Source organism: Pseudorasbora parva, chromosome 5 (genome assembly GCF_024679245.1).
Source record: "Pseudorasbora parva isolate DD20220531a chromosome 5, ASM2467924v1, whole genome shotgun sequence".
NCBI classification, from domain to species: domain Eukaryota; kingdom Metazoa; phylum Chordata; class Actinopteri; order Cypriniformes; family Gobionidae; genus Pseudorasbora; species Pseudorasbora parva.
In genome coordinates this window covers 27,252,768-27,274,916 of record NC_090176.1, presented here as the reverse complement: position 1 = coordinate 27,274,916, position 22,149 = coordinate 27,252,768, and the positions used below count along the sequence as shown (strand labels likewise).

Here is a 22,149-nt window from a genome sequence, read left to right as displayed (position 1 = left end):
AAGCCAGTCAAGTTCAAACCTGGGTCAATACAGCTCTTGGAAGGAGTTGTTGGAAGGGACAGTGCAGGAGGTGCATGGGGCAGCCAACTCTAATGATAAGCCCACAGCTGTAGACTACCGACAGGCTGAACAGCTATTACTTCAGAGGGCTCAGCGGGATAGTTTTCAGCAAGAATACTGCCTCCTGAAAGCTGGTAAACCTGTTCCCAGCTGCAGTCGACTTTGCACGCTGTCTCCGGAGCTGGATGAAAAGGGAAAGTTTATTCGTGTTGGAGGACGACTCCGCCGAGCAGAAGGCCTAGAACTGACCACTCTTCATCCAGTCATCTAGGACTCAGGTCATCGAGTAACTACACTCTTGATTCAAGACTTTGATAACCGCCTCCATCACCCAGGACCAGAGCGGGTGTTCGCCGAGCTTCAACGCTACTTCTGGATTCTGCGAGGGCGTGAGGCTATCCGGCGCTACCAGTACAGCTGTGCTGACTGTCGACGATGGAGGGCAAAACCTGTTGTGCGAAGGGTGGCAGACCTGCCATCGGCCCGTCTACGCCTTTTCAAGCCTGCCTTCTATTCTACGGGGATGGACTGCTTTGGGCCCTTTGAGATCAGAGTGGGCCAGCCTCACAACTAGGGACCTCCTTACCTCTGGTGCACTTGGACCTCCTTACCTCTATTGATATGGATGCTTTTCTGATGTCCCTTCGTCGGTTCATTGCCCGTAGAGGAACGCTTGCAGAGATGTTCTCTGATCAAGGGATAAATTTCAAGGGAGGTGAGCGAGAACTCCGTGAAACTTTCATTGAAATGTCTGAAGAACTACAACATCTCCTTGCGCCACAGAAGATCTCCTTCTGCTGTAACCCCCCAGCAGCTTCCCATTTTGGAGGGGTGTGAGAGAGGGAGATACGCTCAGTTAAGAGCGCACTCTTTGCCACAGTTGGTGCTCAGCCTGTTCCAGAAGAAGTGCTTCGGACAGTACTTACTGAGGTGGAAGTGATCCTTAACAGTAAACCCTTGGGTTATGTATCTTCAGATGCCAGCGATCCAGATCCAGTGACTCCCAGTGTTCTTCTAATGGGGCGGCCTGATGGTTTGCTACCTCAGGTAGTCTACCCTGAAAGTGAGCTCATCTGTCACCGGCGTTGGAGACACTCCCAAATCTTGGCTAAACACTTCTGGGCCCATTTCATCCAACTCTATGTGCCGAGTCTACAAGCTCACCAGAAGTGGCAGGCTACACCAGCTGATATTGCAAGGGACTGTATAGTGATGATCGCTGATCCGCATCTTCCGAGGTCGCTCTGGCCCAGTGGAAAAGTAGTCAAGACTCATCCCAGCCCTGACGGGCACAGCAGGTCCACTGATGTAAAGGTGAAAAAGAGAATCTACATCCGGCCAGTTGCCAGGCTGGTTGTCCTCCCTGCACTTCCTTCTGGAGAAGATGGAGACGGTTCCACTTCTGCCACTACACATTTGGCAGAAGTTTATTTTGTATTATTTAGTACAGTTGACCATAATGTGCTTTATGTTTTGCTTTCACTTTCACTCCCGTTTATTCAGTGCTTGTAATAGGGTAGCAGAGCGCGCCCTGGTTTTGTATATTATATCTGACGTCACGCAGTAGTATGCAATACGATAGAGACAGTTAGTCAGTTGTCAACGCAGTTAGTATTCAATACGATAGAGATCATTCGGTTAGATTATAATTGTGAATGACACTTTCCTCAGAGTGTGCGTGAATGAGAAAAGTAAGTAAATCTGTTGCATTACTCTTGATATTGTTTTCTTTGTCAGCTGTTATTTCTGATATTCGACATGGATGATAGTTAGGAGCTTAATGGTCGTTACAAGACCGTTGTGTTAATTATATCCAAGTTCATGCGTTTCTTTTAAGCTTCGGTCCACCTGACTTAGTATGTCGGGTTTAATGGGTCACATCGTGTTTAGACATTTTATACTTTATTCAATGTGTGTTGATATGAATGTTAAGTACTCTGTGGCTGAGTAATATATGAGGTGGTCTTAAATATAATTATCTGGACCGCTATTGATGCTTTAAAGTATATTATAGATGACAGTGAGTTCTATCTACGTTATTGGTCACTTAATGCACGGTAGAAAATCCGAGAAGTGTTTGAATACTTTCTCTCTGCTTACATTTTGCAGTTTAAGAGATATAGTCATCTTCTGACTACTGTTTATTTTATGTTGTAATGTGTATTAGTGCTTAAGGAGGAATGAGTGTGTGTGTGTGTGTATATATATATATATATATATATATATATATATATATATATATATATATATATATATATATATATACATATATATATATATATGTTTCCTTATTCATTTGTATTCATTCTCTCTTTATAGAAACCACACTCGAAATTACACTCACATTTAAACTCACTCAAGATGAAGGAATAAACAGATAAAGGAATTATCTCTCCTCTCTTCATTTCACTCTCTAGAAAATTTGGCCTTAAATGGTGTTAAACCCGGAATTAACACCTAGACTGAGCCTGTTCCTGTTCCTGTTACTCCCTACTGTGTTATAACATTACCATATACCATAACATCCAATAAATTAAAAACTTTTCAAAAACAGATCATACGATACGCAGGGATGAATTGTCATGCCAGGTAATTAACTGGATCCTGGAATATGCAACATAGAGTGGCACTATATAGTTTCACTTATTGCATCCAATTTAAGTTACATTTTTATTTAATTTTGGTATTACTATTGATTGTATTATGAAAATATGACCACAAATTAATCTACTACCTTCAGATGAACAAATTAGCACTAGATATTTTGAATGTATTCCAAATGTATTCATTCAAAAGAATCCTTTACATGCCACACAGTATTTTAAATCAATCTGGGAAAACGCTGAAAAAATGTCCCTCATTCTTGTTAAAAATCTCTATATTAATGAGATTTGTAAGGTGTCTGATATACTCAATTATATCTTGTTTGCTGACGATACCAATGTTTTTTGCTCAGGTCCAAATCTGGAAGAGTTGGTAATGGTAGTGGAGAGAGAACTGTACAAACTAAAGAGCTCAAATAAATTATCTTTAAATTTATCTAAAACAAAATTCATGGTATTTAGTAATACAATTATAGAAAATGATATTAAACTTAAAATTGATAATAATATATTAGAAAGAGTTAATTACATTAAGTTTTTAGGAGTGATTATAGATCATAAAATGGCATGGACATATCATATACAAAATGTTCAAAAGAAAATATAAAAAACAATTGCAATTTTATATAAATTGCAATATATTTTGAATAAAAGTGCATTATATATATTGTACAGTACTCTCATCACTCCATATTTAACATATGGAATAGAAATCTGGGGAAATACATATACATCTAGAACTACTCCAGTTTTTCTATTATAAAAAAAAGGCCATAAGAATAATCACACATTCTCCATATAATACCCCAACAAATTCTTTGTTTACAGAGCTGAAAACATTAAAATTCTATGACATGGTAGATTTGTATACTACTATATTGGTGTTTAAGGCAAGGCAACACTTACTCCCAGTCATTGCAAGCTATGTTTAATTTGAGAGACAGTAATTATGCTCTTAGAGGGACATATGTGTTTGATATACCATATTGTAGAACCAATTTAAGAAGAAACTGCCCATCAAATAAAGGTGTTCAGGTGTGGAATAGCTTCCCTGATGAATTAAAAAAGGCTAATTCATTAATACAGTTTAAAATAATTTATAAAGGACTAGTTATGAAAAAATATAACAAATGATGATGGCAATTATGACTGATGGTAGTGGTAATGGAAATGATAATGGTAATAATAATAATAATAATAATAATAATAATAATAATAATAATAATAATAATAATAAATATGAAAAATATAATAATAACGATGTATGTTCTTCCAAACATACATTGAGAATATCTTATATTTGATGTATTAAATTAATGTCAATTAGTGCAGCTTGTGTGGAGTTAAGGGTAGGCATAATAAGCTTTAGCTTCAGCCTACACCTTTGGTCAATAAGAGTGTAAACTTTATTTTATTTTTTATTTTGTTTAAAAAATAAATAAATAAAATTATTTTATGGTTATGTATGTGTGCATGCATATACAGTATTGTATGTATGTACCCATATGACTAGTGCTATTTTGTGTAAAATGATTGCAACTGGAATTTTGATTGTTGACCAAAAAGAACTAAATAAAAAAATAAAAAAAACTGAATCAAAAAGCAACCATTGGGGCAGGCGGAAAGCATGATCTAGTCACATGTAGAATGGAGAACACAGTTGACTACGTAAAAGGCCAGTGCACTGTAATGCTGGGTCAGGCATTCATATACAATAGGAACACACAGTCTTTGAACTGGGACAGGTATATAAAAGGTAGCCAAGCACAAAGAACAGTGCACTGGAGCCATATCAAATTGTTGACAGTTGACAGACTGACATCATGGGCAAAGTACGTTCCTAACATTTTAATTAACATGATAAATTGTTATATCGCAACCTTTTTATACTAAAATTATAATGTTGCCAACTTATAAATATTCTTTCAGGATACATGATGAACCAATTAACACAATTTTTTCATAATTTGCAGGTCATCTTCTACGAGGACAGGAACTTCCAGGGTCGCTCTTATGAGTGTATGGGCGACTGTGCTGACATGTCCTCCTACATGAGCCGCTGTCACTCTTGCCGAGTGGAGAGCGGATGCTGGATGATGTATGATCATCCCAACTACATGGGAAATCAGTATTTCTTTAGGAGGGGAGAATATGCTGATTACATGTCTATGTTTGGAATGAGCAACTGCATCAGGTCCTGCCGTATGATCCCCATGGTGAGCTCCATTAGAAGTTTAACATGTCCATAATAAATCAACTTGGGGAATTACTGTGTGTGGGGGGGATCATTATATAGCTAAAGATTTTTAAGTTATTATTATTTAAAAAAATTACTTTTCTAAACCAATTTCACATTGGTGATCTACAAAGAGGCATAACTAAACAGTTTTAACTGTTTTTAAACCTGATAAAATTAAATTACTTCTCTTCCACTACAGCACAGGGGATCCTACAGAATGAGGATCTATGAGAGGGAGAACTTCATGGGTCAGATGTACGAGATGATGGATGACTGTGACAACATCATGGACCGTTACCGCATGTCTCAATGCCAGTCCTGTCATGTGATGGACGGCCACTGGCTCATGTATGAGCAGCCCCACTACAGAGGCAGGATGTGGTACTTCAGGCCCGGAGAGTACAGGAGCTTCAGCAATATGGGTGGCATGAGATTCATGAGCATGAGGCGTATCATGGACTCCTGGTACTAGTGTTTTAGCACTGTGATGCATTCATTTCTCTATAAAAATAAAACCATTATGTCATGAAACTCGTTTCAATGTCAATAATATTTGTATCCTCACATAAATGTCTCACAAAATTGTATTAAACACTAAAGACCTTATAGGCGAAAATGACTTACTTCAGAGCTGTAAATAAGTGTCATGATTAAAGCATTATAAGCATGCCATAATAACTTGTTTTTAAATGTTTAAACTTGTATCTGAATACATCTGATTAACAAACAAAGAACATATAATTTGGATTCAACAGCTTACACAGCTTTCACAACCTCAGAGCAGCCTCATTCTGAAACACTAACTCTAAAGAAAAAAGTAACATCAAGTCAAACAAGTGGAAACATGGATCAAGAAGTAAAGGAAAACAAGGAATCTGCATTCCAAAAATTTACTCTTTTTTTTTCTTAATCTGTGCTAATTAGATTGAAAATGGCAAGTGACCAAGAGCAAGTCTGTGATACTGATCTGAGTTCTTGATGTTGGAGAGGTCAGAGTATGCCAGGTGACAGTCTATTTAATTGGGAAAAAGGAAAACAGGCCCTTGCTGTCACTTCTCCATTTAGTCAAATAAATGTGACAGAGTTCAAGCCCACTAAGCCTTGTGAACAGCCAGGAGTTTAGCTTATGATCACTTTCACTACACTGTAGATGATCCACAAATCAGCATTACACAGGCTCTTATTTGCCCTGTGTTTGACTTTATACTGACACCTAGAGGCCAAACATGACAGAACATATAAATGTCAGAAGCAGTTATTTTGTCTTCATTCCTAATTATAAGCAAGAGAGACTGTTCAACAACAGGCAAATGTGCCCAAACATCTACCAACATCACAACTTCACAAAACTCAGCGAACCCAGTGAACTTTCTACTGATACATACTGATGTATGATGTTTGCTTATTAAATGTTTTTACTTCACATTAGAGTTTATCTTCTTTTCCACACTTTTTCCATCTCATACCTAACAAAATCCCTGATATTATTTGCTTCAATCTCTACAAATGTTTTGCTTTGTGGTGGTGTACTTAAAAAGAGTTATTTCGCTAACTGTCTCAGATTGTTTCCTGTGCTGCAGCAGTGTCTTCAACAGAGGAATGTTATGCTGTGGCCATTGCCATTGTTTTACAATGCTCATCACTTCAGGTGTGCTAGTCGCTGCAGTGTTTTTGGTTTTTTTTTACGCCAAGACCCATTGTTTCTTTGAACATTTCATTTTTCTTTTTGGGCACATTTTTTTTTGGAGAGTTTTTTATTATTTTTGTTTGTTAAAGCACGACGAGCCAATTAAATATACCAAGTAAGTGCATTTAATATAGTTTTGTTACTTCTATTAGTTGATCTGTCAAATTGCATGACATAAATGGTCATGTGATCTAAAAACGGCAGGCCCCATGAACTTCATAAACAAAATAGCTTTTTGGTTTTGTTCGGAAGCACTTACATTTTCTTTCACTTTACTTTTTAATGAAAAAAAAAATATTGAGTGCACTTTAAATTTAGGAACTGGTTAAACTGTACTTTATTGTAGTACACAAAAAAACATTTTAAAAATAAGAATCATTGATGCGCTTCATGCTCATGAATCTCATGCCACCCATATTGCTGAAGCTCCTGTACTCTCCAGGCCTGAAGTACCACATCCTGCCTCTGTAGTGGGGCTGCTCATACATGAGCCAGTGGCCGTCCATCACATGACAGGACTGGCAGTGAGACATGCGGTAACGGTCCATGATGTTGTCACAGTCATCCGTCATCTCATACATCTGACCCATGAAGTTCTCCCTCTCGTAGATCCTCATCCTGTAGGATCCCCTGTGCTGAAAAGGGGAAAAATTGTCAAACTGTTATAAGAGCATTTTGTGAAGAGCTAGGGGAGTAAAGCTGTATGTATTACGCTCTTACCATAGGGATCATACGGCAAGATCTGATACAGTCATTCATGCTAAACATAGACATGTAGTCAGCATACTCTCCCCTCCTGAAGAAATATTGATTGCCCATGTAGTTGGGACGATCATACATCATCCAGCATCCACTCTCTATTCTGCAAGAGTGACAGCGGCTCATGTAGGAGGACATGTCAGCACAGTCGCCCATACACTCATAAGAGCGACCCTGGAAGTTCCTGTCCTCGTAGAAGATTATCTATTTTGGAACACAAAAGAAACAATGAGATACCTGTGTAAATTAGTTTTAAAAAAAGCATCCTAAAGATGTCCCAGCAAGCAATAGCCACCATTTCACCTTCTCCGTTAACTATAGGCCCAATATAGTCCGGCTACAAACAAAAATTATCTTGAACTTGGTTACATGTCGTTTTTGCCCAAATAAGTCAACAGTGATTACAAGATTTGGATTCATTTCTTTGACATTTCTTGGGCTATGTTAGATGTCTATACATTTTTTTACTGACAGCCCAAATTTTGCCTTGTTTTAGCCTAGACATCAGGACTGTATTTGGATGGCTATTAGCTTTTAAGCGCAAAATTGCTTGCTGGGGTACTATTTTTTTTTTTTTTTTTTATCAGTAGTACTTACCCGGCCCATGGTGATAGTCTTTTAGAGCACTTTAGTACTAGTACACTGACACTGCTCATGTTAACACTTACATTTATACCTGCCCAAACCTAAAGAATATGTGCCTCCTATTGTGAAAACTCCTGACAAAGCAGCATGGTAAATGAAAAGCTAAAGTTCTTTTGTAATATGTCAAAACTGAATCTCTTGTTTCTAGGCTTATCAGTCTCAAGTAGCCAGTAGATGGGTTTTGCACCTTGGTGTTTCCTTTGTGCTGAACTAACAATTAAGTGAACCTACAGTCACATGAGGCTGGTCAATCCATTTATTCAATAAGAATCTTCATTCATCATAAAATAACCCTCAAAACATCTCATCAGATCTAGCGTATCAACAAGATTCCCAGCAATTTCAGGTACAAATTTAAAAGAGCAGGATCTCTTTTTCTTTCCCTATGCTTAAGAGTATGTGTTTTAAACCAGTGTTTAAATCTCCTTAATCTAATATCTATCAATATATAAATATTTTAAAAAGATGGGCATCCCCAGCATGCACACGCACGCATGTGCACGCACACGTAAACCACAAAATAACGTAAGAAATAAAATCATTTAAAATAATTAAGCACACGTTTAAACGTATAGCGTTTAGCCACTTCTTACCATAATCACTGGATTTTCACTTTAATTACAAATAATAGAAAGATGAAAATCTGTGTTCATGTCCAACTTACAGCTGTTCATACTGTGTTCAAAGCTCAAAATCATACATTTGATCAATAGATCAAACCACCAAAAGTGTGACATTGTTTTTGAAAGGTATATTTAAAAAAAATCATAAATTAATCATAAATCAGAAGAATTTTAATTAAAAATGTAATTTTTTTAACCTAGCGTTTGCAAAAACATAAATGACCTTGACAAAACCTATTGTTCTGCATCTCAATATGTTTAGACATTACTTTACATCTTTTTAATTTTTATCCATTTTGATCAATTTTTTTTTGATAAAGAAATTACATTTTGAAAAACATTATGAAAAATGTTATTGTGGAGTGTATATAACCTGTAGGTTCAGTCAAAACGGTCCACAATGAATGCACTCTAAATGCTTCCATACTGGACTGCTGAGTCAGGAGGTTGTCCTCAATCTCAATAGCAAGCACACAGTTTTATTCAGTTCGCTCGGGTATAAAAGTAAGGGTGAGTCTTGTCAGGAGGCCAGAGCAGTGTAAACAGAAGAGCAGCCAATAATTAAATATAAAAATGACTACCAGTAGCATGAACACGTGCAGGGTAAGTAATACAAAAATATCAAAATACTGTTTACTCTCTATCTTTCACTCTCTCTCTAGTAGAATGCAATATTTACTGAAATGCATGCATCCCTAGTAAACGCTTATCTTTAATCTTTTAAGGCCGTCTTTTATGAGGACAGGAACTTCCAGGGTCGCTCTTATGAGTGCATGAGTGACACAGCTGACATGTCACCCTACTTGAGTCGCTGTCACTCTTGCAGAGTGGAGAGCGGCTGCTTCATGATGTATGATCGTCCCAACTACATGGGAAATCAGTATTTCTTTAGAAGGGGCGAGTATGCTGATTACATGTCTATGTTTGGAATGAGCGACTGCATCAGATCTTGCCGTATGATCCCTATGGTAAGAGAACAATATCTACTTCACAAAATGCTCTTAATTTTAGCACAATTTTAGTATTTCTGTTTTAATATTTGCAGCACAGGGGATCCTTCAGAATGAGGATCTACGAGAGGGAGAACTTCATGGGTAAGATGTACGAGATGATGGATGACTGTGACAACATCATGGACCGTTACCGCATGTCTCAATGCCAGTCCTGTCATGTGATGGACGGCCACTGGCTCATGTATGAGCAGCCAAACTACAGAGGCAGGATGTGGTACTTCAGGCCTGGAGAGTACAGGAGCTTCAGCAATATGGGTGGCATGAGATTCATGAGCATGAGGCGCATCAATGATTCCTTCTATTAAAAAGAAATAGTATTAATGTGAGAACATTTGTGTTACTTGAAAATAAAGCACTTCTGAACTACTCTCTTACAACAGCTTTGTTTCGTTTTTATGCATAATAAAACAAAATCTAGTATCATCAACGCCATGGCCTGTAAGTATTTGACTAGGATGGAAATGTATTCATCATGGTCAAACATAATATAAAAAAGACTTTTATAAGATTTTGAACAACTTAAGAAATACATTGTATGAATTTGATTGTTCCACTCTAATCAAATCTTCACTAACTTTGGGTCAGGTAATCTTCAAACCTTCAGCCTAGCAAAAAAAAGTACTAAATGCATTTTGTTTATACAAAATGGTTGGTCTACAAAATGGCATTCAATTTTGACATGAAGTAAAGAGGCAGTTAGGCTGTATCTTGGTAAGGCTTTCACCAATTGAAATATTCTTTTGTAAGGTTCAATACCAACATTCGCTGAAAGCAGAGCAAAAAGCATGACTATGAAAAAGTGTAAAAATATATATATATACAACTAATAGTCTATTATTTAAGTTTGTACGGTTGTAACAATTTAAACAGATTTTAACTTAAGAGGTGACAAGTATATTTTCAAATTCATTGAAAATGTACCCCCTAACATCTCACAGTAGGGCTGCACGATTTGGGGAAAATATTGAATTGTGATTATTCTGGTTAAAATTGCGAATTGCGATTTAAAATGCAAGTATTATTTTTTTACAAATGACAAGTGTAAAGTGTACAGTAAAATTTTCATTATTGAAAATAAAAAATAAGTATTTAAAAAAATAGAATAATAATAATACGGTAATAATATTTATTATTATTATTATTATTATTATATTTTAAGGAAAACTTATTTTACAAAAAACTGCAGGGTTACATGTTAATAGGCAGGTAGACTATGACTAAAAATCATAGACAATCCATATGTCAACAGTCATGTCAAAGCAATAACTAAATCAGCATACTATCATCTGAAAAATATTGCAAGAGTTAGATGCTTTCCAGGCAATACTTAGAGAAACTTGTCTATGATTTCATCACCAGCAGGGTGGACTATTGTAATGGTCTTCTTACAGGCCTTCTCAAAAAGACCATTAGACAGCTGCAGCTTATACAGAACACTTCTGTCAGGATTCTGAGCAGAATCATATATGAACATATCACACCAGTCCTCAGGTCTTTACACTGGCTTCCAGTTACATTTAGGATTGATTTTAAAGTACTATTACTTGTTTATAAATCACTCAATGACCTACACTGACTTAAAATGCCTTAAAATTTTGAGTTCATTGAAATTAAAATTTTGAGTTAATACAATGAACATTTTTTGAGCTTCGACAACCTTTATTAAAATATTATTAAAAGAGTTTGTAAGCATATTGGGTAACTGTGTGTGTTTTATTTCTGATGATGCAGTGAAACATGCCAAATAGTGCTATTCTCATGATTTATCTAATTTTTTATGTGGTTCAGATACAATAATATTTTGCGTCTCTATTTATTAAACAAATTTCCTTTATTGTATCAACTCAATTTTTTAATTTCAATAAACTCAATTTTAAGGCAACCAGGTTACTCACTTTTTAAGTTAAACCAACAAAAAACAACCAAAATATTTTACAGTGTAGGACCTCAATGCATGATTAAATACAAACCCAACAGCTCACTCAGATCATCAGGAACAAGTCAGTTAGAAATACCAATATTGCACTTAAAGCAAAGTGTCTTTAGCTATTATGCCAGCCACAGTTGGAACCAGCTTCCTGAACAAATCAGATGTGCTCTAAAAGTAGCCACATTCAAATCCATACCTGTGCATTTACTGAATGAGCACTGTGCCACTGTATGTCTGACTGATTGCACCTTACCTTATCTATGCATCAACTTTTTATTCTTTTTATAACTCTTTTAGTTTACCTTTGTTCTTATCTTTGGTTATTGTTGTTTTATCTATATAATCATCATTTTATAGTTTTTTTATTCTATTTACAACTGTATATTTCTATTTCTTATGCATCTGATGATTATTATTTATGGTTAGGGCTGTCTGACTGAAAGAGATTGGAAAAGGAGAGCAGTGTGCTTCATTTCATCCTGCTTGTTAACCCTAAAAGACCTAGAACATTTAGGGGGCGCCTGATGTGCCTCTACTTTTCTTCGTTTTTCTCCCCCATTCTAGCAGTTATCATCAAGTGCTATATTAAGTGCTATATATCATATTAAACAGGAGAAACTGAAGTTTCCATCTAGCTCATTTGATGTCCCAATTTTACATTTATTTATTCTGAGAATGGATTAAATTAATAAAATTTCAAGAAAAATGGCAGCAAAAATGTGATGGTTTTACTGTGAACTCGAACTTCATGAAGTTTGGATTTTTTCCTTTAGAAAGTTAGACTTGGTTGTTTTACACTTCCAGATTAAATTTTGTCTACATGTAACAATCCCTCAGCAAGTTATAGCTATTTATTATAACATTATTCTAGGCGTTTCTAGGTTTTTGAGTGAAAACAGGTGTATTTTATTTACTGATAATGTGTCCTAAAAAGTTCAAGTAATAAAGTAAATAGAAAGATTGTTATATAATAACAACACTGAAACAAACATTTTTCTTCAGATAAATATATTATAATTTGAGCATTAAAAACAAACGCAAACAACACATCAAGTTGTGACAACAAACCGCGAAATAAAATATACTGAGGCTACTTTTACATGTGGGCGGCTATTTTCATAAACGGACATTTCAACTTCTCTGCACATAATCTTCTCAAACACAAATTGAGGAAAATATAATAGTGAAAATGTGTAAAACACAAACTACATACAAATAGAGAAATATACTGGCTGTGCTCTGAGAGAGAGCGCTTTGCACGCGTTTATTTCTGTTTGGTTTCATGATGCACGCAAATTCACACCCACGTTCATTTTTCAGAGAAACGTGATTCGTGGTTCAAAAGACCAAACACTGTATTTATTGGGTTTACTGGGTTGAGTTGATGAAAGTTTCAACGAATCTGGGCACTGGGGGTGGGACTAATAAAAAAAATTATTTCTGTTTGGCTCAGGGGAACAACCCACGTTGATGACGCATCCACGCTGACTACGGAGCCTCTGAATGATCAATCGCGAGACATATTATACCTATGGAAAGCGGAGATTATCCTCTTTATGGTGCAGTTTACAGCATACAGATTGGATTTGCGGTTTAAAAGTTATTAAACATTTTAGAACGGTAGTTATTTTTAGTCATTGCTGCATATTTTGATGACGCATCGATGCTGACTACGGAGCCTCTGAGTGATCAATCGCGAAACATATTATACCTTTGGAAAGCGGAGATTCTCCTCTTTACGGTGCAGTTTACAGCATACAGATTGGATTTGCGGTTTAAAAGTTATTAAACATTATAGAACGATAGTTATTTTTAGCCGCGGGTGGCTGTCTCGGTCTTTAAGGGTTAATGGTGCAAAGAAGTGAAATCAAGAAAGGGGAGGCCCTGCAGAGCAAAAGTCCCCTACAGGAGCCCGTATTGGCCCGACTTGTAAGGTCCAGGAGACATTGCGAACCTCCTCCATCTCTTCCATCTCAGATAGGGGTTCCCGAATGTAGAAAATAGGGATGGGGCAGATAGGGATCTTGTCATGGCACACATTTTTTTATTATCTTGGCACCATCTTGTGGTGGTTTGGTGTAACAGCAAAAGGACATTGAGATGTTTTCTTAGTGGTTGGCTTAAGTCATGTGGCTCTTAGGTTAGAGGTTAACCAGGAAATAACTGCAGTGTTCCAGAATCGTTCTATGCAGTTGTACAAGAGATCTTGTTTTCTTTACGGTCTCTTAAACTCACATTTTCTTTATGTGTTGTGTCTTGGAAAGGCTTTGCCTGTAAGTTTGTTACCCTTTTGTCAGTATTTGTACAATGTATGTGCATTTATATATTTGTAATTCATAAGTTTAAATTTAAAAACAAACTATTCTACAGCATTAACAGTATGCAGAGCTGTATGTAGCCTTTGATATATGTGTTCAGAGAATATTTGTAAACAATGGAAATTCACTTGTTTATTTTAAGAACATTTTGTAACAAGACATGCAATCCTTCATGTTTCAGTTTTACAAAAAAGAGAAAGTGGAAAGAAAATTACAGTAAAAATCTCAACTTTACTTCAGCATCTGTGCCTTTCCTGACTCCTGTTAGCTATCTGTCAATGTTGCGTAGATAGGACACGCATCTAGGGCAGAATATTAAAAAGGCAGCTGCACAAAGGGCACTTCAGTTCAAGGAAAACAAACTAACTCCATTTCTCTTTCATCATAACGCTGTGCGCTACTAGGCTGCATTAGCAATTCATGATGGCCGAGAAAGCTACGGGGGCTGAGGAAGCTACATAGTGAAGCTAAGCATTAGAAACTAGATCTATAGCCTCCGCTTCAACTAACAAATCAAGAAGCTCAAGGGCTAGCATAGCTGTGGCCAAAGCTTGGGCTTAGTTGGAAGCTGCACGGGCCAAGACTGAATTCCTTAAAAAAGAATCTGAAATCCTGAATGAAAAGGCTCAGCTGAAAGTTACAGAGGCTCGCATGGAAGCGTCACTATCAGTTCTAAAGCATAGGAGTGAAGTGGTAGCAGCCGTCGCTGAAGCTAAAGTGTTGGAGGCACCAGCAGAAAGTTAGCTCGTAGAAAGTATTTCCGATGTGAGGGAAGTTTCTGATTGCACTCGTGATTACGTCATGAACCTATGTCTTGACTAGGATTGTCTCCTCCTGTTGAAGATGAACCATATCAACCACCTCTAAAGCCCATTGTTCATGTGTTGAGGCCTGAGTCACCCCCAAGACACCATCGCTTTACAGCTTGGGACGACAGGGATTCCGACAATAAACCCGATACTGAGAGTATGGCACAGCAGCCTCAGATGTCAGTGCAAACAACTTGCCATTCAGGTCTTTACCACGTAAGACAACACCACAACCATTGTTTAACAACACTAATGTGAGTGAGATCGCCAGGTACTTAGCTTGCATAGGGCTTGTTAATTCAGGTCTCTTCAAATTTGATGATCGTCCTGAGAATTATTGGGGGTGGAAGTCATCATTTGTCAATGATATTGAAGGTTTGCACCTGCCAGCAATGGAGCAGTTAGACCTTCTGTCAAAATGGTTAGGAGAACACGTCACATCATGTGCAAAGGATCAGAGCTGTGCACACAGGTAATCTTGACACAGGTTTAAGGAAGTCTTGGGAGTGCTTGGAATATTGCTATGGCTGTCCAGAGATTATTGAGAAATCCCTTTTTAATAGGATCGATAGCTTTCCAAAGATCAGCGGCAAAGATGAAAAAAAGCTTTGGGAAATCGGAGATCTTCTTCAGGATGTGGAATCTGTGAAACATGAAGGCTATCTACCTGGACTTTCTTATCTTGACACCGCACGGGGTGTGGCCCCATCGAAGATAAGCTACCATACAGTCTTTAGGAGAAGTGGATGGCTCAAGGTACTCAGTATTAAACTTTACATCAAGTTGCTTTTCCTCAATTCACGTTCTTCTGTGATTTCATCTGCAAAGAGGCTCGAACACACAACAATCCAAGTTTTGCTCTGTCTTCAGGAATCCAAAGTGTTTTGAAACCGGAGCAGCCATTCAAGAGATAAGTGAAAAGCCCAGTCTACACTCACAAGACGGAAGTATCATCTGGTGTTATGAGTCAGACATGCAGTTTAAACTGTGAGTTGGATGATGTGGATAAAACCTGTCCTATTCATAAGAAGCCCCATCCTCTCAAACGCTGCAGAGGTTTTAGGAGCAAACCTTTAGATGAGCGCAAGACATTCCTAAAGGAGAAAGGGGTTTGCTACAGGTGCTGTGCTACTACCACTCATCTGGCTAGGGACTGTAATGCAGCTATTAAATGTAAGGAATGCGGCATAATGCTCATGTCGCAGTACTTTACCTAGGACCACCCTTTTCTACCTTATACGAGTATGGCAGGGCTGGAGAGATAGACAAACCTCAACCTGTCACCTCCAAGTACACTGAAGTCTGTGGTTATGAGTAAAGGTCACAGTCTTGTTCGAAGATTTGCCTGGCTAAGGTTTACCCAGAAGGCCACGCAATCAAGCTTTATGTGATCCTGGATGACCAAAGCAATAGATCACTTGCTAGAACCGAGTTTTTTTGACTTGCTGCATATCAAAGCAGAGAGTACACCCTACGTACCTGTGCAGGTGTGACAAAGAAAGCGGGCAGAAGAGTCACGGGTTTCACTATAGTCTTTGGATGGAGAGACGAAGGTGAAATTGCCAACTTTGTTTGAATGCAATAACATGCCGAATGACAGGGCAGAGATACTGACTCCTGATGCAGCACGCTGGCACACTCACCTGAAGCCTATCGCTCATAGCATTCCTCCTTTGGATCCAGAAGCCCAAATTCATTTCTTTTGGCGCATGACATCCTTCAGGTTCATAAAGTTCTGGAACAACGTAATGGGCCTAATAATACACCCTATGCACAAAGACTAGACCTAGGATGGGTCATAGTAGGAGATGTTTTCTTAGGAGCTGTACACAGGTCTTCAGAACTAAGTACTTACCGCACACATGTACTTGATAATGGACGTCCTTCTCTACTTCCTCCAGGTCCCAACAAACTCTGCGTCAGGGAGAAGTTTGATGCCAAGACCCTGCCTGAGATATCTCTAGAGTGTGACGCTTTCATCTTTGATGACTACGCTATAGGGGATACCATCTTTGAGTGATCAAAGGATCAAAACAAAGTTGTTTTTTCCATTGAAGACAGAAGCTTTCTGGACATCATGCACAAAGAGATATTCATGGATGAGAGCAATAGTTGCACCATTCCCATTCAGAACATCTCGCCAGCGACTTCATAGTAATAGAGAGCAGGTATTGACACACCTAAACTCCCTTTTGCACACACTAGAAAAGAAACCTCAGATGAAGTCTCATTTTGTTACTTCATGCAAAACATCTTTGATCATGACCATGTAGAAGCAGCCCCTCCTCTTCGAGAAGGCCAGGAATGTTGGTTTTTACCTATGTTTGGGGTGTACCACCTGCAGAAGCCCGGTCAAATCAGAGTTGTCTTCGACTCCAGCACACAAACACAGGGCATCTCCTTGAACAATATTCTTCTCTCTGGTCCAGATTTGAATAACAGCCTCTTGGGAGTCTTACAGCATTTCAGAAGGGAGCTGGTAGCTTTAAGTGCAGACATCGAGCAGATGTTTCACAGCTTCATCGTGAAAGAAGAAGACAGAGACTTACTTCGATTCCTTTGGTTCAAGGACAATAACACCATGGAAGAGATCATCGAATACCGCATGAGGGTGCATGTGTTTGGAAATAGTCCATCTCCTGCTGTAGCCATTTATGGCATGGAGGAGTATGCTTCAGATGCCAAACACTTTGTAGAGAGAGAATTCTACTTCGATGATGGACTTTTGTCAACACCCACAGCTGCGGAAGCAATTAATTTGTTGACGCGAACAAAAGAAATGCTAGCTACTTCAAATTTGAGACTGCACAAGTTTGCTTCTAATAGCAAGGAAGTAATGGATGGATTCCCGACTGAAAATCATGAGAAGGGATTCAAATATCTAAACTTGGAAGTTGAACCTACGCCCATCCAACGTAGTCTCTGACTTAGCAGGGGGCAAATCTTCATGTCATCAACAGCGAAGGTACCGGGTTTGACATAGGGAAGACGAAGTTGGCTCCGCAAGCTGCTTATACCACTCCTAGATTGGAACTAGAAGCTGCGGTTTTAGCTGCAGAGATAGCGGAGATGATCATGAATGAGTTGGACTTCACTCTAGATGCTATGGAATTTTACACAAATAGTAGAGTCATCCTGGGATACATTTATAACCAGAAAAGGCATTTCTACATATACGTAGCCAACAGAGTGCAGCGAATTTGCAGAGTGTCAAGCCCAACACAATGGCACTATGTCTCAACAAAGCATAACCCTGCAGACCATGGCACCCGCTCTGTTCCAGCAGCTCTGTTGAGCATCACCACCTGGCTTTCAGGACCTGCCTTCCTGTCACGAGTGGATAAGAAGAAGAGTCAGACACAGAGGTTCGTCCTCACGCTACTACTCATCTCGAATGTCAAAGATTTGAGCGATTCTCTTCTTATTGGTCATTATTCAGAGCCATAGCTTCTCTCGTAGCTATACGTCGTTCATGCTTACAAGTCGTCTGATGATAGAGAAAGATCCTGTAGATCGTGGCACTATTGTGCTAAGCCTCGTACAGCGAAAGAGTTGTCGCAAACAGAGGAAGTTGTAATCAGAAGCGTTCAAAGGAAAGCCTACCAAAAGAGCTAACCTGCATGTTGAAAGTAATGACATCCCAAGGCACAGCACTCTGAAAAAACGGAACCCTTACGTAGATAGTACAGGCCTTCTTATAGGATAGGAGGTCGGCTTAAGAACCCGACTCTGGATCTCGAAGAGAAGTTTCCTTTGATCATCCCAGGACGCAGTCATGCTGCAAAACTACTTGTGAAGCATTACCATGATCGGGTCAAGCATCAGGGTCGTGTGTTCACTGAATCTTCTATCCACAATGCAGGATACTGATTATTGGTGTAAGGAAACTTATAAACAGTACTCTTCACAAGTGCGTCATTTGTAACAAGCTTTGTGGAAGAGTAACTGAGCAGAAGATGGCAGACTTGCTCATTCAATCACTTAAGCATGGAACCACCCCCCTTCACGTATGTTGGTCTTGATGTTTTTGGACCTTGGACAGTCGTCACAAGGCGCACGCGAGGATGACAAGTTCAAACTAAGAGATGGGCTGTTCTTTTCACCTGTATGGGCACTCATGCCATACACATTAAGCTGATTGACTGCATGGATTCATCTACCTTCATAAATGCCTTGAGAAAGACTGTATCAAATGCAGCTGCAAGATCTAACATCAGCAAGACAACACGATTCCCAGAATCAACAGCTCGAAGGATATCATTAGACACTCTCAAAAGAGCAGATTCTGTACTATGACCAACTCTAAAACCTGATTGGAATCTATCGGAAATATTATTCCTAATTAAAAAGTAATTTTCTAGTATCTTAGAAATAAATGGCAATTTTGAAGAAAACGGACGAAAACTACTCATGTCAAATGGGTCTAAGGCATTTTTTTAAAGGGGCTGAATAAACGTGTGCTTAAAACTTACTGGAACAACACCAGATGACAGACTAATATTCATAATAGACAGAATACTTAGGCCAATTGAATCAAGTACCTGCTTAAACAGAGAAGAAGGGAGCACATCACCAGGAGACCTAGTGGGCTTCATATGAGCAATTATATCCTTAAGCTGCTGCAAAGAAACAGGCATGAAACTGGACAATTGGTTCTGAGGGGCAACAGAAACAAAATCATTGCCAACAGGTGAAATTCGAGATCTAATTCCATCAACCTTACTAATAAACTGTTTTAAAAACTCTTCACACATGACAGCAGAAGGAATGAGTGCAGGAGTAGCAGTAGGATGAAGAACATCATTTACAGTAGAAAAAAGTACTCTAGAATTATTACAGTTTCTGGAGATGACGACAGAGAAATAATTTGATCTAGCCAATTTAACAGCTCTTTGATACTTGTTCACTACTTGTTACATCAGCTATTGAAGGATGTGGGTATATAAGGAACTGCATTGCAACCTCGCATTGTGTTTCTTCTTCGGAACTGAGTGCATCACTTGCCTTCCTGAGCTTTATCTCTTCAAGATGGCATCTCTCCAGAGTGTCGGTGTTACAGCGCATTCCAGCGAGTTTCGCATTCCTGGCTGATCTGTGCAGTAATCCAGCACAGCGTGTGTGTTCTCCCTGGGATTTGGATTTCTGCAGAGCTTTCTCCTCTCTAAAAGAGCTGCAAACAGCACATCTTTTTCAAGATGTTTCTCCCATGCATTGTTTCTGGGTGCGGTTGGCTGGTTAGTCTGTCTGTTTGACAGGCATGAATGCTGTTTGGCGTACTTGGGTCTTATGCATGCCAAGCGCGCGATCATGGATGAGTCATGTTCAAACTTTGGAAACATGGCCATTGTGGTGTTGCGATCGAGACTCCAGAATCTCTGTTCAGAAGAGAGAGTTACAGACGTCTTAGCCTGCTCCCCATCAGGGGCACCTCCTGTGACTACCGGAGGTGACTGTTATCTTGTGTACACCTGGGCCTGTCCAGTTACTGGCCAGGCTATGGTGTTTTCGCTCGCTGCACCAGAGTGAATGCCTAGATAGTCAGCCCTCATTTTAGGCTAGGTGCCTCCATGTGCATGGTTCCCCCATTTGGCAACCCCCACATGTGTATTTCCAAAGTAAGCCTCTCTGAGCATATGTCTTCCCTTGGCAAGACCTTTGCCACTCCTGGGGATGAAAGATTCCACCTGCGGTTGGATACTCCAGAGTGTTCCATATGCAGCTCCCACGTGGGTCATATGTGTATTCTTAAGTCCTCCCTTTGGGCAGGCAATGTGTTGCATTTCTCCATGTGGGTATGCTTCCCAATGTACCTTGTTAGTTGAGCCTAACTCCTTGTTTGTGATAAGACTCATGGCAGGGAGCTCAGGTCAGCGCAGGTTGCTGGAAGACAGCCGCTGTGGCAAGATTGAATTGGGAAACCCATTTCGTCATTAACTGATGTAACTCATAGTGTACTGAATAAAAGGGAACGTCTTGGTTACATATGTAACGCCTGCTCCTCAGCAGGTAAACATAATGTGAGGTTGCAGTGCAACTCCTTATACCACATGGTAGGGCGGAGTTGCATTATGCAAATTCCGCAGACCCATCGCATTTGTATGCCATTGGCTCGTTTTGTAGACCTCGAAGGCAATTCACTTCTAAGTGAAACCACCATTCCGTCAGTAACTCACGTAACATCTCCATTACCGTCCTTCAGGGAACGAGGGTTACATAAGTAACCGAGATGTGCTTCAAGCCTTCTTGGGTAATTTCATAATAATAAAGTAAATCACAAAGATGATAGCAAATAAATAATGCTGATGTCAGCGGCCATGGCACCCAACGAGCAATCATTAGTCCAAAAGGGCAAGTTATTATGCGAGTTAACTCGAGTTGAAATGCAAATCTGCAATGACGCATAAATCCGTCACCATGACATAAAGTGGACTTTTACAGCTGAAATGATGAGGCAATTAAGCATGCTTGGAACAAGAGAGGAATATTATACATCACAGTCAGAAACCTACTTTGCCATCCTTCCTACAGGATTCGGCAAAAGTTTGATTTATCAGCTGGCCCCGATGATCGCTAAGAAGATGGGGCGCATCTTAATACTTCTATCAAAAATTAAGCTTGTGTTGGCTAGTACTCTGTGTATACTTTAATTATTTTTACAACACCGGCAAAGATTGTTCTGACATCTTCTGCTAGTTCCTGCATGTGTGAAGTTGAGTTCTGTTGACAGCTATGTATCGCTTAACATACGTCACTTTCTTTGTAGTTCTGATTGGTTGTAGGTCTATCCAATTGAGGTCTTTCCTGTGTCGGTTAAAATACGCCCCCCATAATCAAAGCCCAATGGAGCAGACTCATACTCTGACTAGAATTGAGTATGACCATTTTAGGCTAGTGATAAGCCAGGTCAGCTCACAAAAAGGAAATATCAATATCACAGTTGATTTCAGACGGAGCAACGTTTACTGCTGATCACAGAGCAGCTCTTTACTGACACGCTGGGTGTAAGGCCGGTGCCAGGAGGTCTGGCTTGAGAAACAAAGAATCTACCAACTGTATTTCTCATTTTCCCCAATCCAGGAATATAGAATGTGAAGTATGTACTATGAAAAAACTATGTGTGTTTACTATCATTTGAAATGTCTCAGTACGCCTGGTAAAGTGGTCTCATTCTCCCAGCTATAATACCAACCTCCAAGAAGTTTTTGTAAGCTAAGAAAATATTGAATGCCAGTAAGAAGGTGACCTCCCACAGATCTATGATACAGAATGCCTCCTGTATGTAAATGAGGGCCCGCCTTCACAGATGTTGAGAAACTATTCAAACCCAAATTCTGATGAAGAAGGGGCCAAAATCTAATTATAATCACAGAAAGCACCATTTGGTGACCTATTGAATTATCTGGATATTTAAGGAAAGGTGACACATAACTCGGGGAATCTGTACTCAGATCTCCCGCACAATT

At 39.0% G+C, this 22,149-nt stretch overlaps 3 protein-coding genes across 4 annotated transcripts in view; 2 read left to right on the top strand and 1 right to left on the bottom strand.

The window, feature by feature from the left end:
- Positions 1-4,486: 4,486 nt before the first annotated feature.
- On the top strand, positions 4,487-5,374 carry LOC137075315 (gamma-crystallin M2-like). Its single transcript, XM_067443707.1, has 3 exons — positions 4,487-4,495; positions 4,637-4,879; positions 5,102-5,374. Exons 1-3 carry the CDS (start codon positions 4,487-4,489, stop codon positions 5,372-5,374), a joined length of 525 nt encoding a protein of 174 aa, XP_067299808.1.
- A 1,546-nt stretch (positions 5,375-6,920) lies between these two features.
- LOC137075318 (gamma-crystallin M2-like) overlaps positions 6,921-22,149 on the bottom strand; it is a 61,826-nt gene continuing 46,597 nt past the window's right edge. For both annotated transcript variants that reach the window (XM_067443711.1, XM_067443710.1), the window contains exons 3-4: positions 7,310-7,552; positions 6,921-7,224 (exon numbers count right to left, since the gene is read on the bottom strand). In XM_067443711.1, coding sequence (XP_067299812.1) covers positions 6,952-7,224; positions 7,310-7,504 — 468 coding nt within the window. In that variant the 5' untranslated portion in view covers positions 7,505-7,552 and the 3' untranslated portion in view covers positions 6,921-6,951. The remainder of the gene's footprint in view (positions 7,225-7,309; positions 7,553-22,149) is intronic.
- Positions 9,168-9,934, top strand: LOC137075308 (gamma-crystallin M2-like). Its single transcript, XM_067443698.1, has 3 exons — positions 9,168-9,219; positions 9,342-9,584; positions 9,662-9,934. Exons 1-3 carry the CDS (start codon positions 9,190-9,192, stop codon positions 9,932-9,934), a joined length of 546 nt encoding a protein of 181 aa, XP_067299799.1. The 5' UTR covers positions 9,168-9,189.